This window comes from Passer montanus, unplaced genomic scaffold (assembly GCF_014805655.1).
Source record: "Passer montanus isolate IOZ18808 unplaced genomic scaffold, ASM1480565v1 scaffold11, whole genome shotgun sequence".
NCBI classification, from domain to species: Eukaryota; Metazoa; Chordata; class Aves; order Passeriformes; family Passeridae; genus Passer; species Passer montanus.
In genome coordinates, this window is record NW_024357613.1 from 17,799,779 (window position 1) to 17,816,842 (window position 17,064).

Sequence of the window (17,064 nt, forward strand, 5' to 3'; positions counted from 1 at the left end):
GGTGACTAAGGGTATTGGAAAGGCTGAGTGGGCTTCATTGATCTCCATGAAGAGCACAGGAGGAGGAGAAATGTCTTGGCCAAGGTGGGTGATGGTGGGAGGCAGCAGGGGCATGGGCAGCAGGAGTAGACTGAGCTGTGTTACAGGCTCTCAGGTCAGGCATGCAGCTGTGACTGTATCTAGGTGAGCTGCGACTGCCAATGCACTTGCCTGAAACAAGGTCTGACAAATCAGGGCATTCCCAGTAATTTCTTGTGTTTGGTGTCAGTGGGTGCAGCTAACATGCTTCAAATTAACCTGAAGGTTGGTTATGTACAAGAGTGACATGAGTGCATCTAAGCATGACACTGTGGCAACTTGACTTAAAATGATCCTTCAGTTTATAGAGACTGAATAGGGAAACAAGAATATATAGATGAAACCACCTCTATACTGATGACCCTGACATCCAGTTAAAATGTTGATACCTGCACTTGAAACAGATGCTAAAACATTCAACACATGGCAGACAAAAAAAAGTATAACTTAGAGTGAAGGAATGTGAAAGGGAATTTATGGCGAGAGGCTGAAGAAGCTCAGCCTGTTTGGTTTACCAAGAAGAGGAGGACTGAGATGACTTGATAATCCACATCATTAGGAGTGGTCACCAGACATCACAGAATTGTCTTTAAGAAGAAGGCAGAAATCCCTGAGAGTGAACTAAAGCCTACCAACCCTGGTTAGAAATTAGGACATGTTTTTAGACATGAGGGTGAGAGTAGGCACTGGAACAACGTGCTAAGCTGTAAATTCATCAGGTTTTCACTCCTGGCAGTGCTTCTGTCCAAAAGGCATGTACTAGCCAAATACAAAATACATTGTCACTGCCCCTTCAAATTGGTCCTTGAACATCATGTCAGTTTCCCCCCCAAACTCGCAGGAATTTTAGAAGCTGCCAAAACTGGCTGGTTACCGCAGTATTACCCCTCCATTCCTGTCTTCTCTAGTACCCATACACTCTTTGGGGTCAACAGTTCCCACGTCTCGTGGACAGCCGGAGCTTGCTCGCTGCAGGTGTCACGACCACTTCTGTCACTCAGAGCATCACCTCCCCACACCGCTGCTCTGGGGCAGCCGCCAGCCCCGCTCTTCTCGATGAACGCCCGCACCCACTTGCTGCTCATAAGCCTTCATTCAGGGGACAGCGCGGTCTCCTCCGGGAAGTGAAATGCCCTCGAGGCAACTCCTCGGAGGGGAAGCTCTCCCCTCGAGCACGGCCTGCCAACACCCTGAGTCGCCCCGCCCGACCCGCGGTGCCGGCCGCCGGGTGTTGCCCGGCGCCCGCCGCCAGGGCTGGGCGCGCGTGTTTCTTGTGGAAATCCCGGAGCTCCAGCTCCGCCCCGCGCGTGTCCGTGGGCTGGGGCCGGGCGGGGAGCAGCCCCGGCCGCCGCCGCCCCGCCCCGCCATGCCGCAGCCGTAGGCAGCCCGCGGCCGCTCGCAGCCCTCGGCCTCCGCGGCCTCCGGGCCGATGGGCAGCCTGCTGAGCGGGGTCAGCTTCAAGGAGCCCACCACGGTGGAGGACTGCGACTCCACCTGGGAGACCGACTCGGAGCCCGAGGCGGCGGAGCCGCGGCGGCAGGAGGGGGTGTGCGCCGCCGCGGGAGGCGGGGAAGAGCCGCCCGAGCCGCCCGCCGCCGACTGCCGGCCCGGGGAGCCGCCGCCGGCCCCGCCAGCGCAGGAGGACGCGGAGCGGGCAGAGGCGGACGCCGCCAGCCCCGAGCAGGTACCGGCAGCGCCGGACGCAGCCTCGCCCTGCCCTGCCCTGCCCTGCCCTGCCCGTGGGCCCGGCGGCCGAGCGGGACGGGCGGACCGGAGCCGAGCCGAGGCGAGGCGAGGCGAGCCGCGGTCCGGGCGGGCCCGCTCCCGCTGCTCTGCGGCACTCGCGGGCCCGCGCTGTGCCGGAGGCACCTGCCAGCGGCCGGAGCGGCTGGGAGAGCCCAGCGCTGCATCTCCGCTAAGGACGAGCCCGGGTTTATCTCTCCCCACCCCTCCCCTGTCATTAATGGGAGAAAATCGAGGCCTTGGTGTCGTTGACATTCCCGTTGCTGCTGTTTCCAGGGAAGGCTGTGTTTTAAATTAAATGGAGCATTTAAAGTGGCCTATTCATTAACCAGGATAAAAATCTAAATATTTGATCTTACGTGGCAATGGAATTGTGACTCCTCGGTGGGTGTGACGAATTTTCAGAGCGAGTTTCTCTTCTCGGCTTTGTAAATGCCGAGCTTAAAGTGTTCTTTTGACAATAATTTTGAATTAGAATACCATGTAGGGTGGAGCAGCTGGGTCTTTTTTTAGGTTGCTAGATATATTGTGTTTTGGTGCAGAGACCAAACAAAATTAGTAAGCTTAAGTGTCTTTCCCTTTTCTGCTTGTTACATGGTGATACTAGTCCCGGATAGCCAAGTGTCAAGGGGTGTGTCTTGTTCAACTGTGTTTTGACTGCAGGTATGGTCAAAGCTGGTTTTGTGAAAGGAGGAAGGAACATAGTAGTTTGTCATTAATGTCCAGTTGATGAGCCATGTATGGGCAATAAGAATGGCAAATGCCCAGTGTAGTCCCAGAGAACTTCCTCTTTTAAGCTCGACTTTAACCTATTACATGTGTTTTGCAAGGAGTAGAATTAAATATTTTTAGTAACTGTTTTCCACAGGGTGCAATAGTAGTAATTAAGTCTGTGTACCCCACTTTTTTTTTTAATGTTATGATTTCCTCCTCAAAATTGGTGGTGTTTCTGTGTCTCTGCATTTTCAAGTTCAGTTACTTATTTCACCTTGTATTAGCACTTGCCAGATTCCTTTGAAGTCTTGTGTTTCGAAATGACAATCACACTGTTGGTTTAGCTCAAATTCAGCCTCATTGGAAGGACAATTCGTAGTCTTGCTTTTGTATTTTAGATTAATTTTTTTAACTTAGGTTTAAAGTGTGTTGTGTAAGTATTGAGCAGGGAAATTTTCAGTGTTTGAGCAAACAGTAGACAAATACATGCACTTACATTTGTTTACATTGCTGAAATCCATAAGGAAAAGTAATTATTTTAATATTATACAAGTATTCTATTTAGGGGGTTTGTGTATGATGATTATCTGCTTTCTAACTGTTTCAGAGTGGTGATGGAACTGAGCTGACAGCCAAGCCAAAGAGAAGCTTCTATGCAGCAAGAGATTTATACAAGTACCGACACCAGTATCCAGTAAGAACATTTTATGGTTTAAAATTGCCTTTTCAGTAAAAAGACATTCTTCAGTAAGTACAAGAAATGAGAACCAAAAAGCTGATACACAAACCAAAAAGCTGAGGCACAACATATGCGAGTGGGAGAAAATCAATGTCTTTTCATCCCGGGCAAACATGTAAGCACGTGATATGTGTAAGCTTGGGAACTGTGGTAAGGACCCAGGAAAAGGCTTGTGCCTTGGATATCAAAGATGATAGGTCATAGAGTTTGCCTGACTGATTATTTGTCTCTCAAGTTCCTTGAGGCTGAAGGGGGAGGGTGCTGCTGTTCTTGCTGCTGGCTCACTAGGAGAAGGTACCAACCAGAAAAAATTTTCAGATCCTTAAACTCAGTCTTGAAGTGCATGAGTAGAACTCTGTGGTTCCTAAAACTCTGAAGTCTTTTGCCCTTAAATTACTCAAAGAGCCCAGTATCACTTTCTGGATAGTCTTGGTAGGTTTTTGTAGGCTGATAATGTCCTGTTTCCTTTCTTTTAGCAGAACTTTAAAGATCTTCGGTATCAAAATGACTTGTGCAATCTCCGGTTTTACAAAAATAAAATCCCATTTAAACCTGATGGTGAGTAATTTGCGACAATAACGGTGATAACAAAAGAATGCTCACTAATGATAGTAGCAAATTGAAACAGTGGTGATAATTGAGGCAGATTAAAGGTGTATAGTAATATACTGTAGAACATGAACCTCCCATGCTGGAGTAGCACATGGATAACACAAGAGCAGTTTGTGCTTAAAACAGAGTTAGCTTTCACTCTAGGAAGATGGTGCTTTTCTTAGACATTATCAGCATGAAGTAGTGCAAGGCGTTGTTAGTACCACTGTTTGTGGCAGTACCTTTTATTAAACAAAGATAAAGTTCTTCCACTGTATTGCACAAACTTGCTGTTTGAATAGGAGTGGCAGCGATCTCTGGGTGTTATCCCTAGAACTGTGTAAGTGAAAAAAAATTGCTTTAATCTTGTGTGAGTTTATTGTAATACCAATAATAAAGCCATTTCTCAGTGTCCCTAGTGGTTCTGGTAGTGGAGCAGGAACCTCATATGCAGCATTCTGCACAAACACAGGAGAAGCTGAAAGATGACGAGCCCTACTCTAAAGAGTTTGCAGTTGACATATGAGACAATAGGATAGCAGACAGATGGGGAAGCAGGAGGAGGCAATAAAGCAGTCTTGGTTAGGGTGATAGACAGAAGTCTCAGCACATGAGAGCTTAGCCATTAGCAAAAAAGACAAACTGAAGGCCAAAAATAAGATTTTCTGAGTTTTAAAAGGATGATGACAAGGTTACTTTGAAGGTATCTGCCAAAGGATCCTCTCAGCATGAGAGCGGCTTGGTAGGAAATAGTGAAGTGCATGTTGGAGTGCAGAAGGAGTGAGATGTGTAGGCTGCCTCTGAGGCAGGATCCTGTTGGAAGCAGGATCAGTCTCATAGCAACAAATAGGTTCTGATAAGGTAATGAGGGACAGGTCACAAAGGCTTTGGAAGTGAAGGTGTGTTGTTTTTGTTTGATGTAACAGAGCAGGGTTTCACAGTGGAAGAATGCGAAGCAAAAAAAACGGGTCAGTATAAAAAAATAACAGTATAGAAAGATGATCTTCCCAGCATTCAGGGTAGCTGTGTTCAGCAACATTCAGGGTAGGTGTAAGCATGACAAGAAAGCACTTTTCAAGGACAGGGAAAAAAAAGTTGAGATGCCAAGTGTGTGAGTTTAGATAGGAGGGTGGATGGAAGGGAATGTTACACAGAAGGTTGTAAAAATGTACACACAGGAAAGTTGAAGATGAGAACTGTTTGTAGACAAGATAGCAGTAATACCCTTAGCAAGTGAGAAGATAACTCAGGTTGTAAAAGGAAGATAAGACTTTTGCTTTAACCGGCTTGCACTTTATCTAGATACCCTAAGGCAGATGCTTTTAGTCAGTTTTAGCTTGACTGCAAGAAGGCGTGGGTCTGGGAATTGCCAGTAAAGAAGTAGCAGATTTGGGACACATTACATAGAGAACAGAAATAGAAAGAAAGCTAAGGGCATTGAGGTCTCTGTGAACCTGGGGACCATATGGCTCTGAAACTAGAAGACAGAAAAGGTTGTGAGGAAGAACTCCTTTAAAGTCCAAAATGAAGGGGTGAGTCAAGAGGATTAGCTTTAAGAAGAGATAGTCATGAAAGCTGTAGGAGGGCTTCCCTCCCAAAATTTGTAAAGAATTACATTTCTCTTAGTGTTCTAGGAGAAAACCACAGTTAGTAATGTCAAATGTAGCTGATAAGCCATGGAGGCTGACGTGTTGTTGGCTGTGAGCTCTGGTTTTGCAGAAGTTTGTATTGAGAATGGAAAAGATTAACCATCACCTTGACCCAAGTCTGTGGATTTGTGAGAATGTTCAGAGGGAGTCTTAGCTACCAGGTTAAGGACTGAAATACTGGAGGATGTTGTTAAAAAACTCCAAAACATTTCTAGTGCAATACTAGATCTGAAGTTTAGTTCCATGGCCTACAGATTTAGCTTGTGGTTCTGGACCAGAGCTGGTCTGCTTGTCTCTCTGTCCTGAGACTGCACAGCAAGTTTTCCAATACTTGAAATACAGGTTGGATACAATGCAGTGTATTGTATTCACAATGGTGAAGGTCCTCTTTCCAAGGTCCTTTTCCAGCTTTGCGTACACTGGAAACCCCATGTACTTAGCAACCCCTTAGACTAGCTGCTTTCTTTACTTCTTAAATAAAAGTATCAAATGTGTCCTTCTTTGCCATTGAGACCCAAATGGGGCAAAAAGACATCTTAAATGTAGAGTAGGAGACAATATACATGGAGCTTTGGTTTTTTTAGGTTGCTCCTGTGCTGTTTGACCTTGGGAGATGCTGTGCAGCAGTACTGAAACTGTTGTTGGTTTCAGAAAAGAAACAGATGAACATAATGCTCATTCATGGAAAGATACTGTACAGCTTTGGGAACAAGGATCATCCTTTTCTGTACTTTGTATATCCCTGTAGTAACCTGGAAAAGTGACCTGGCCCGTGACTGAATTTTCATGAGCACAGTCTCAGTGTTGTGTTTGGCCACTATTAATTGAGAAAGACTTCCCAGTCATAATGGTATTTTGCAGCAGTAGAGATCCCTGGTATGGGAGATTTTCTAAAGAGTTGAGGCTTTGTTCTATAAGGATTAGATAGATGGGTGGGTGGATGGATGGATAAATAGATTGATAGATAGATAGATAGATAGATAGATAGATGCAGAGTTTTGTCGTGTAAAAGCAATGACCGGTGATTCACAGTGCGGTGTTTTATGGGAGAAGTTTGTTAATTCCCAGTCAGTGTGATAAAGGGATCTATGACATGAGAACTCTTGGATATGTTTTGCATAGGTTGCTGCCACTTACCTTCACTTGTTGATAACAAGTCAGTTGGTTTTGTTTATATTGACATTTTACAAGTACCTTATTTTTAAATTAAGTTTTAGTAACTAAATTAGTTTTGAATTAAAATCAATTTATTTATGACTGCAATAGACCTTATTTCACGTAGTATATGAAAGACAATTAAAGTATGTGTTCTATAATTATTTTAACATGTTCTTTATGTAGCTGAGTGCTGATTTTGATGGCTACCTAACAGTTTTTCAAATTATTTTTATGCAGGGGTTTATATTGAAGAAGTCCTAAATAAATGGAAAGGAGACTATGAAAAACTGGAACATAACCACACTTACATACAGTGGTTGGTCAATTATTACCTATTTCTGTTTCAAAACATTAATTTGATTAAGTGTTCTTACACCGAGCCATAATGCACTTCTTCTTTTAACAGGCTTTTTCCACTAAGGGAACAAGGTCTGAACTTCTATGCTAAAGAATTAACTACATATGAAATTGAGGTAATTCAAACTGAGCTCCATACAAACCATCACAGTGATTTTAATACATAACTGCATTTTTTTATGTCTTATGATGCAAAAGTACTTGCTTTAGTGCCATTAAGAATTTTGGACATATTCTTTGTCCATTAGGAATTCAAGAAAACAAAAGAAGCCATTAGAAGATTCCTTTTGGCTTACAAAATGATGTTGGAGTTTTTTGGAATAAAACTAATTGATAAAACTGGAAATGTAGCACGAGCTGCTAACTGGCAAGAAAGATTTCAGCATTTGAATGAGTAAGTAATGACATGCACTTCACTTGGTAGAATTGCTGTAGAATCTCTTTATCCTTTTGTTTTCTAGAGAAAGCAAAGAGATTTTTTCCAAGGACTGCCAGGAAAAAAAAAAAAAGAGAAAAATAAATAGTTGATGCCTAGTTTGTGCCTCTTGCTGTATGTTCCTCCTTCCCCTTTTTTTGGTTGTTCTTCTCACCCATTGCCAGTTGGAGTGACATCATTAATTGCTTGAAAATACAACTTTAGATGGTGCTGAGCAAGATCACAGCTCCAAACTAATTTGTCATGGTACTGAATTTGTTTTCACCCAATCCCAAAGTGCTGCTTCTCACTTAGGAAAAAAAAAGTGGCTTGTCTTTGTATTTACGTTTCTTTTTGAGAAAGATTAAATTCTCCACACCTGTATGAAGGTTAAGTAACAAGATTTCCCTCCCTCCTCAAAACATGAAATACTTTGTATTTGAGTATTTTTAATTGAAATGCTGATTTGGAAAGTTTTAGACATGTTATGTCAAGCCTTGGCCCAGTGTTCAGCAAATTACATCAGTTGCTTTACATTGGTATTGTGTGGATCCTAAGTTTGCACTGAATTTTGTCTCATATAGATTAATTGTACCAAAACCTCTTTTCAAATCTTGTGCTCACCTTCCTAATATCTGTGACCTTAGAGCTGCAGGATATTTTCTTGCAGCATTTTGTTCTCCTGTCATCAGAAAACCTTGTAGGTACAATTGCTGATGGATTCCAGGTGAATAATGGGAATAATTTGTTAATAATTTTACATAAATATTATATGAGCCAATATGGGTGTGGGCTCAGACTCAGGCCACAGATAAAACAGGTTTTCAGGAAGCCCAAATGTTACTGCATGCTTTCACTCCTGTCCTTTCCAGTGAGTAGCTTCAGTTTTAAGTCAGGATTTGGGACTCTCTTTACCTAATTTTATCCATCTAAAATTCAAAGTGCAAAGTTTTACTGCATACTAAGGTGTGCTTCACAAGGAAAAGACCTTTTCATGATCAGTGGCAGAAGACAATTAGTTCATTTTCTCTTTGATATTTCCTACAACAGTGGGACTTACTCTCCAGAGGTGCCTGTTTTTCCCCCAGCACTGACTGTATCAGCAGTGCAGGTGCTGGTCTAGACTGGAGACCCAGCTTTGAAATAACTTGAGTGAAGTGCAATGAGCCCTGTTCTGTGGCTGCACTGTAAATACACTACACACCCTTTTGTTTACAAAGTGACTGGCTCTTCTCCCCAGAAGGAGAACAGCATAGAATCATTAAGGTTGGAAAAAATCCTCTGACATCATTGAGTCCAATCTTTGACCAACCACCACATACCAACTAGACCATACCACTAAGTGCCACATCTACTCATCTTTTGAACACTTGCAGGGATGGTGATTCCACCACTTCCCTGGGCAGCCTGTTCCAATGCTTAACCACTCTTTCAGGGAAGAAATTTTCCTCATGCCCAATCTGAACCTCAGCTTGGTGCAACCTGAGGCTGTTACCCCTTGTTCTGTCACTTGTTGCCTTGCACAAGAAGCCGACCACCCCTTGCCACAGCCTCCTTTCAGGCAGTTGTAGAGAGCAATGTGTCCCCTTTGTTGCTCCAGAATAAAGAACCCCATTAACTTTGCCTGCTCCACATAGGACTTACAGGTTCCAGACCCTTCACCAGCTTTGTTGCCCTTCTCATACAGCAGAAGGAATCAAAATCAGTACATTTGATTTTATTTGCTTTCAGCTCTCTCCCCCAGTGCTTTTTACAAACATTAATTTTCACTCACAAAGGAGGTGCTTAGTAAGCTTCAGCAGCTTTGAGAAAATATAGGGAGTCTGAAGTACATATCTGAAGTCATAAAAAGGACTGAGGAATTGCAGTTCCACTTCTGTATTTATAAGTGTTGTTTTTTTTTCTGATTCAATAGATTTTTTTTTTTACCCATTTCTTTCAAAGGTCTCAACATAACTACTTGAGAATCACTCGAATTCTGAAAAGTCTTGGTGAACTTGGATATGAGAGTTTCAAATCTCCACTGGTAAAATTTATTCTGCATGAAGCTCTTGTGGAAGATACCATTCCCAACATTAAGCAAAGCGCTCTAGAATATTTTGTGTATACTATTAGAGACAGAAGAGAAAGGAGGAAACTGCTGAGATTTGCCCAGCAACATTATACCCCCTCAGAGCATTTTATCTGGGGACCCCCAAGAAAGCAGAAGTCAGAGGGAAGCAAAACAAATAAAAAGCCAGCATCTCCAGTTTCTATTCCCAACAGTCATATTTCTAAGCATAAGAAACCAAAAGAACCTAAGAATACATCGGCAAGTGGAAGCTCAGTTGGTAAAATAATTGAAGAAAGAAAGGTAGAATTCACAAAAACTGAGGAAGAAAATGATCAAGATGAACAAGAAGTGAACTGTGATGCTGTTAGGCAGAACAACAGTGAAAAGAACAGTGACACTGATACCAGTCAACTTTCAAAATCAGAAGAAATTAATGATAATTCAGACAGAAAGGAGGACGCTTCTTATTCCAAAAACGATGATGAAAATCTGAACGACTGTGGAAATCACCCAGGCATTATAGAGGAAGATTTATGTAACACTGAGAATACTTCAAATGACCCATCAGCAGATCTACAAGATAATCTTGATAAGGATACATTTTCAGGGGGAACCACCACAAAAACTAAGGATGAGCTCAAACCATGAGTCTGAGATTTTAAAAAATCTTTGTTTCACTTTGAATGAAGCAAATTATTTATTGCTTCTTAATTTTGATTGAAATTTCCATCTAATGTTAGTTTACAAGACTATGCTTGTTGCAAATGCATCAGATTAGGTTTCTGTTAGGTTAATGAGTTTTGGTTTTTTCAACCTCAGTTTATCAGCAGTCAGCCAGGTGTGTCTCTTTAAAACAATCATGCATATTGAAAGCTAAGAAGTTCATTATCTTTTCCAGACAGATTGCACAGAAAAGCTTATCTACTTTTTTAAATCCATCCAGTATTAAAAAAAAATAAAGTGTAACAACTAAAATGCCTTGGAACATCAAAATTTTTAAGTTTACTTTAAGTTTGCTTTAAGTTTTGTTTTCCATTTAGGCAATTACTAGAAATTATTTCAAAATTATTTCAAAATTATTTCAAATAATTTCAAAACCACAGTTTTTTTACCCTAGTGGTGATTTTTTTAGGAACTGTGGTCATGATTAATAGCAGTATTTGCACTGTATCTTTTAGCTTAGATTAGCATCTTTGTTGGAGGCACTTAACAATGGATAGCATGTATCATGTCCTATACAGCTGGGAATCACTGTACATTGAATAAAAGTTTTAGCTTACAAATCCTTACAAAGTTTTAACTTACGAATCAAATTTAACTTACAAAGCTGTATCCACAGCTTTTGGATACAAGGGACATTGCACTTTAGACTTCTTTTAGTCCCTGTTAAATTCTCCCTTCTCTTGACTCATTTGTTACAACTGATCTGGGGAGAGGGATCTCTTCAATCTCTCAGATTTGGTCTCAGTTTGAAAGCTCTCTGCTACTCTGCTGTAGTAAGATGACTGCCCCAGCTGGGTTCAGCACCTGGAAAGCCTCTGGACAGCTGAAAAGCAGTTTCTTTACCACAGAGCACTGCCTTATCAGCAAAGCCATCAGAGAAAAGGTCACCAGGCATGGCAAATTTTGTCTTACTTGAACTTCAATGTTTCCTGGCCAGTTTTGGGTAGAATCTGCACAATGCAGTCACCTGTTGCTGGTCTCAGAGACAAAGGCAGTCCTGATACTTTGTTCCAGATGTCTGTGTCCCTCTCTTTGCTCTCTATCATAAGTCTCACAGTTTTATGTTATTTTGATAAGCAATGTAAACTTAAGGCAGGCCAGTCTGTTGGCTGGGCTGGAGCCCCACAAGTAGGATTTTCACTGTTAAGATCTTTCCCAGCTTCTACCAAAGAACTGTGTGCTCTCCTTGAGTAGCTTCTTCTGATTTTCTGCTGTTCAAGTCAAATGGTAGTACCCAGCAAGTTAGTTGTGCAGAATATGAATTAAAAAGTAATGCAGGTGAAAGTCACTCTTCCTACAGTTCTAAAATACTCTAAAACTTCTGTATGTATTTTATGTTTAAAAGTGTACATATTATCCACTGCCTTTAATGTATTGGTGATTAAATGTTACAAGGCAGGAGGCTGACTACAGCTTGAGTGTCAAAATGCTACAGGACTTTATTCAAATCTTATAACTCTAAATGATGAAGTTTTCAGGGGTTTCAGAGCATAGACAAAATGTCTTCTGTTCTGTTTTGCTAATGCCCATCATGGCAATGCATCATCCATTTTTTTTCTCCAGGTAGGGTTGGTTCTTGGGATCAAATAGAGTGGCAGTTAGGGATCTTGGAACTATGGAAAAGGATCAGGCTCTTTCCATCCTAAAGAAGCAGAGAAGAAGGAAGATGTATTTCTCCTTTTGTGGTGACTTGTGAGGAAAGGAATTTACATACCTGGATTTTTCTTTAGGGTAACCTGGATTATTCAAGTAGGCACTAAGTCTGTCTGAGCAGAAATGCCCTAAAGAATTCCAGCCGCTACCTTTTGAAGGCCAGAAAGATCCTGAGAAGCCTTTCACAATTCCCTGGACATGAACTGGGATCCCCTTGTTCGTGTTCACCTCTGACCTTCAGGAAAGAAGGGAAGGAAGTGCTGTGATAAAACTGGTCTGTGTAGTAAAGGACTCTGCCCCTCCACATGGAAAGGGAGGACACTTCATTTTCTGCCTATGACTTCTTCAGTCTTGAGTGCCTAACTGTGCAAACTTCATAGAGTTGTTCTTACATAGTTATTTTTTGAGTATCATAGGGAAAATGGATACCTTGTGTATAGGGAACATAACTATAGCATAAGAAGCTATACAAAGCCTTCAATTTATGAACTTTAGTGTTAATTTTAAACACTTCACAGAAAATGTGGAGTATTGACATGAAATAAGAGATGACAGAAGTGTTATTGTCTTTATAGTGTCATTTGATTGAACATCAATGACCTCAGGAGATCTTTTGCCTACTGAATAAAAAAAGAGAAATCTTGCCCTGATTTTAAACAAAGTTCTTGGGATGTGCATCCAGAAAATTACTCTGCAGTATTCTATTATCATGACATATCTCTCACTTAAACATGCTTACTAGTTCAATGTTCATAATTAAGTACTTAAAATACTTTTAATCTGACTGAGCTGTCTGCATTAAGGGGCCAAGGTATCTGAAAATATTGTCAAGAACTTTGGTACTTACACCTGTATTAACTCTGCAATGCTTTTTGGTTTGTTTTTTTTTTAATCTGCAACACAATATATTCTCTCCATTTTCATAGAAGAGTAGTGGCATATCAGTTGCCTACAAAGACATATGGGGACTATGTAAGTGAGGGTTTTTGTGTTAGGTGGGCTCCTGCACTCACTAATCCTTGTTTTACAGCTTTATCCACAGAATCACTCCCAAGGGACACTTCAGCTTTAACTAACAAATTTTGCTTTATATAAAACGTGACAATTTATCATTCTTTTCATAGAGGAAATGTTTCTTCTGAATTTGCAAGTACTTAAGGGTTTATTGCAGGGCAATCATACAGCATAGCGTCCCATTGAGATTTGTGAGGATCAAGTGGGTGCACTGTATACATTTTTGTTACAGAATCATGGCCTTAGCAACCGGAAGCACCCTGTGCTTGAAGTTTCTAAGTATTGATTTTCAGGTTTACAGCATATGTGCAGTATATATGTGTGTTGAAATGATTGTATTCTCATAGATGCCAGTACACAGTTGGTTAACCATTGCTTCAGTAACTGAGGGTATGCAAAGAAAGTCAAGTCGTTTGCTTACTGTTAAATTTCTTTTTGTCTTGCTATATGCTTAAGTATTCAGGGATTTCTTTGTACTTACTACAATAGTGTATTTTGGCCCAGTGTTAGACTAGAATCTGAGCTGTTCATATGTTAATTGCACAGAACCTTCCATATGAAGGTTCTTCCCAAGTACATCTGAGTAGCCTCTGGCACTGTTAAGTGGGAGTAGTGTGTACGTGCACATACCTGTGAATTTGATTTTGAGGATCTTATGGCGAGGGGATACAATGTGCAACTTGGAACAATGTTACTGAGTACACAGATGGGTACACACAAGGCAATCATACAAATCATGCAAAAATGCAGCACTTTAAGGTCAGTTACAGCTCTGTGCCCTACTATGCCAGACACAAGTGTGCCTCGGTACCTGATACTGTGTAGGTGTAGAGACTGAAGGCTTGGGTACATGAGGTGTGCAGCACAGACCATTCAGAGCAGAAGAGTAGTTACATCTGTCCACGTATCTAGGAGCAGATCTGAGGACTTTGTGTTCATGTTGCTCAAATAAAATCTTGAAGGATGCTAAAAATAAGTGCAATAATCCTTTGAGAGCTGTTCCCTGGCTTGGGTCAGCTCCTCAGTTTCCTGCTCTAAGATTGCAGCACTCTAATGTATTAGGTATTTGTATAATCATTGTTAATATTTCATGTAACCTAGTGTAAGCCTCCCTGAACTATTCCAGGATAATTCTAGTAATCTGCAGTTACATATATCTGTACTATAAACAGAAGGTTTACAGACCTTAAAAGCTTTGTACAATATTGGTGGATGATCCAGTGAGGTAAGACAAGTGACATTTACTGGATTTAAATGGAAAACAGGTCTTGTTTGTTTTTAAATAAAATTTATGTCTATCTGTTTAATTGAGAGGTTATTTTACCTCTTTCTTCTCTGACTGTTGTGATGGTACTGATCACAATTTATAGTTATGTATGTTTAGGTGAAAGTGTAATTTTTTACACCACACTTTTGCAGGTAACATATCATATTGAATTTCCTTGACAAAAGCTGTATTTATGAATAAGATGCAAGTATGTGAAGCAAGTTTTGCCATTAATAAAAGTGTGACAATATCATGCTGATGATGTATGTTGTCCTCAGAATTGCCAGTGGGGATCAGAACCAAAGATGTTTCTAGCCTTTTGTCTGCCTCCAGTGCTGGCCACCAAAAGATGTTGTGAAACAAAGAAATTATACAGTAACCCCATTTTTCTCCAGGAATTTTTTGGTTTTGAACTTGCAGTTTCTTTCAGTATCTTCAATCTCTTGTGGCTGTGATTCCATGTTTTAATAAGGCTTGTGTGGAGAAGGTGATCTTTTATTTGTCTCATATCTATTTATTAAAGAATTGCTGCTGCATTTGAACTCAGTACTAAAAGTACTGTAAGATGAAGAGTAATCCACTTCAAATCAGTTTTTAAATGCCATGGGAGATTCTAATGACAAAATACCTGTTTAGGCAGAAAATGTCCCATGTTTCTTCTGCTTTTAGGTGGAAGATGTCTGCTTAGGCAGAAACTCGTCCTAAGTTGAAGACAATGCTACTTTATTTATTCCTTCTGAATACATATTTGCACATAAATCCTTTTGTAGACTAGTGCTAAAAGTGTAAATTAAGTGTTAAAAGTCAGATTCCAACTGCAGAACAGGGTTGATTTATTTTTTTCTTACCTGTGTAAAAGCAAAATGAGTCAAATGGAAAACCTATTCCTAGCCCACATATGAGTGAGCTACCTCTGGATTTGGAGCAACCAGCATCAGTGAATCTAACATTGTGATCATGTAGAAGATGGAAATCATTCCACATTTTGGTAATTTGTTTTGATACTTGTTTGCAGTTACAATTGTAATTGGAGTAACTGGTCAAAAGGTATTTTTTATGGCTGTCGGAGTCTGAAAATGGGTCAAAAAAGGTCTAAGCAGATACAATCCCCCGCAATTCACATTATGGTCAACACCATGGTTTCCCTATTTACAGATACTTAGATGCAGTTCTCCAAGGGGAGTGCACATTGTGTCTCTGTAATATCTTTGTGCTCAGTATTCGCTGTGAGCTGTTTCTTTTCTTGAAAGCTGTGTTCCCATTTCAGCCCTTGTTCTTAAGTACACTTAGTTTAAGACCTTTGGTGAAAGCAAGAATTTACTTTAAAGAACAGGTTTATTACATGCTGTATGTAATGGACTACTAAAATGCAGTTCAAAAGCTATAGAGATCAATTCAATAGAGACCTCATTTCTTCTTAGAAATGTGGCTCTTTAATTCTTCCACGCTTACAAGTTCAGTGGTGTATTCATCAACTAAAGTTTATTGTGAAATATACTGAATGTACTTACTGCTGTGGGTAACCATGTGAAAATTATTGTTTTGCAGTGAAAAAGGTTATGGCACTTATATTTTTTGGATCTGCTGAAGCATGTTTGCTAATCATTAGTTGCTCTTTTTTTTTCCTGTGTTTTAAGGTATTCCATGGTTGTTTGCCCTTTATGCAGTTTGATTTTGGCAACAGATATTAAGTGTAGTTTTGCACTGATAAAATTTGAAAATATCATAGACTTCATTGTTGAAGTGTATTCTAAGAAAAAAGTGCAGTAAAAAGGAAAATCCCCAATGCCCAACAATTTTTACTTGCAAAATGGAACAGCTCTATGTCAGTTTTTATGAATGGTCCTGCTCTCTTCTCTGTATTCCTTTGCAGTGTTTAATCACAGAATGCCATGCATGTTTGGTAGTACCAATACCATGTGTATGTGGTAGGAGTGGTAACCAGTTTCTGGATTTGTAATGCACTATAAAGAGATATTTTATAATTCTGTATCTGTATGGCAGTGTTATGCCAAAAAATTGTATAAACATAAAAAGCAATAGTTTATGTTGCTTACTGCTATGTTTTAAATCATTTGTAAAATTAAATACTTGGATTTCCTTTCAGGTAAATATATTTTTAATAACAGCAGCCAAAAACTCTGAACTAATAAAGCTTCTTCATTCAGCAGCATTGTTTTAGCAACATATACAAATATTGTATAACTCTAATAATGTGCAGTTGCTGTTTGGCGCTTGTTTGTAAAGTCTTCTGTAAATATATTAACACTTAAAAGTAGGGAATTAAAGGCTCTGGTCCTCCTCTTTTTTTGTCAGTGACAAAATGACCATGGATAGTAGAGGAATGAGGGAAGGCCCAGAGTCAGCTTTTCTAAAAGTCCATGGTTAGTTTTTTTAAATAAGAAAAACGTATACTATCAAAACACTGTTAACATTAAAGGGTAAAATATCCGCTATGATCATGCAGGCATAAACTGTCTGGAGCAGTGTCAAAACCAGGCTGCTGCTGCTTAAATGTAGCAGGGAAACATTTAACCTGCTGTTATTTTTTATCCTGTGCTGAAGCTGTAGGATTGGATGGCTTCAGTTCTGGTTTTGCAGTAAGCTGTTTGTCACATGGTGTGAGTGCAGATGTATAAAGCTCTATAAGGGACCCAGCGGATTTGGAAAGGGTTTCCTAATCTCACATGTTTCTTCTTAAAGAGGAGAAACAGGTTCTCCTCACACTGAAGGAGGACTTCCCATGTGGTCTGTGTCTCAAATCAAGCTTGGTGTTAAGATGGCTCTATAAACCTACTTCCGTGATGTCAGGTCACCCAGGGTTGGCAGTGAACTCGTGGCCAATATCATTGGTTGTCAGTGTGTTGGTCTCCCCAGAAAACTCAGTTACAGCTCCCTGAGGCAGCTGCT

The 17,064-nt window shown here is 40.5% G+C and overlaps 1 protein-coding gene across 4 annotated transcripts in view; it reads left to right on the forward strand.

Annotated features, from left to right (window-relative positions):
- Positions 1-16,327, forward strand: part of OGFRL1 (opioid growth factor receptor like 1) — an 86,861-nt gene extending 70,534 nt beyond the window's left edge. The window contains exons 1-7 of one of the 4 annotated variants that reach the window (XM_039725802.1): positions 625-1,762; positions 3,143-3,229; positions 3,751-3,832; positions 6,910-6,988; positions 7,079-7,145; positions 7,278-7,423; positions 9,389-16,327. In XM_039725802.1, the coding sequence (XP_039581736.1) occupies positions 1,508-1,762; positions 3,143-3,229; positions 3,751-3,832; positions 6,910-6,988; positions 7,079-7,145; positions 7,278-7,423; positions 9,389-10,145 (1,473 nt within the window). In that variant the 5' untranslated portion in view covers positions 625-1,507 and the 3' untranslated portion in view covers positions 10,146-16,327. Of the gene's footprint in view, positions 1-624; positions 1,763-3,142; positions 3,230-3,750; positions 3,833-6,909; positions 6,989-7,078; positions 7,146-7,277; positions 7,424-9,388 lie in introns of those variants that run through there. The other 3 variants (XM_039725810.1, XM_039725819.1, XM_039725826.1) reach the window with 3 other exon arrangements.
- The last annotated feature ends 737 nt before the right edge of the window (positions 16,328-17,064 follow it).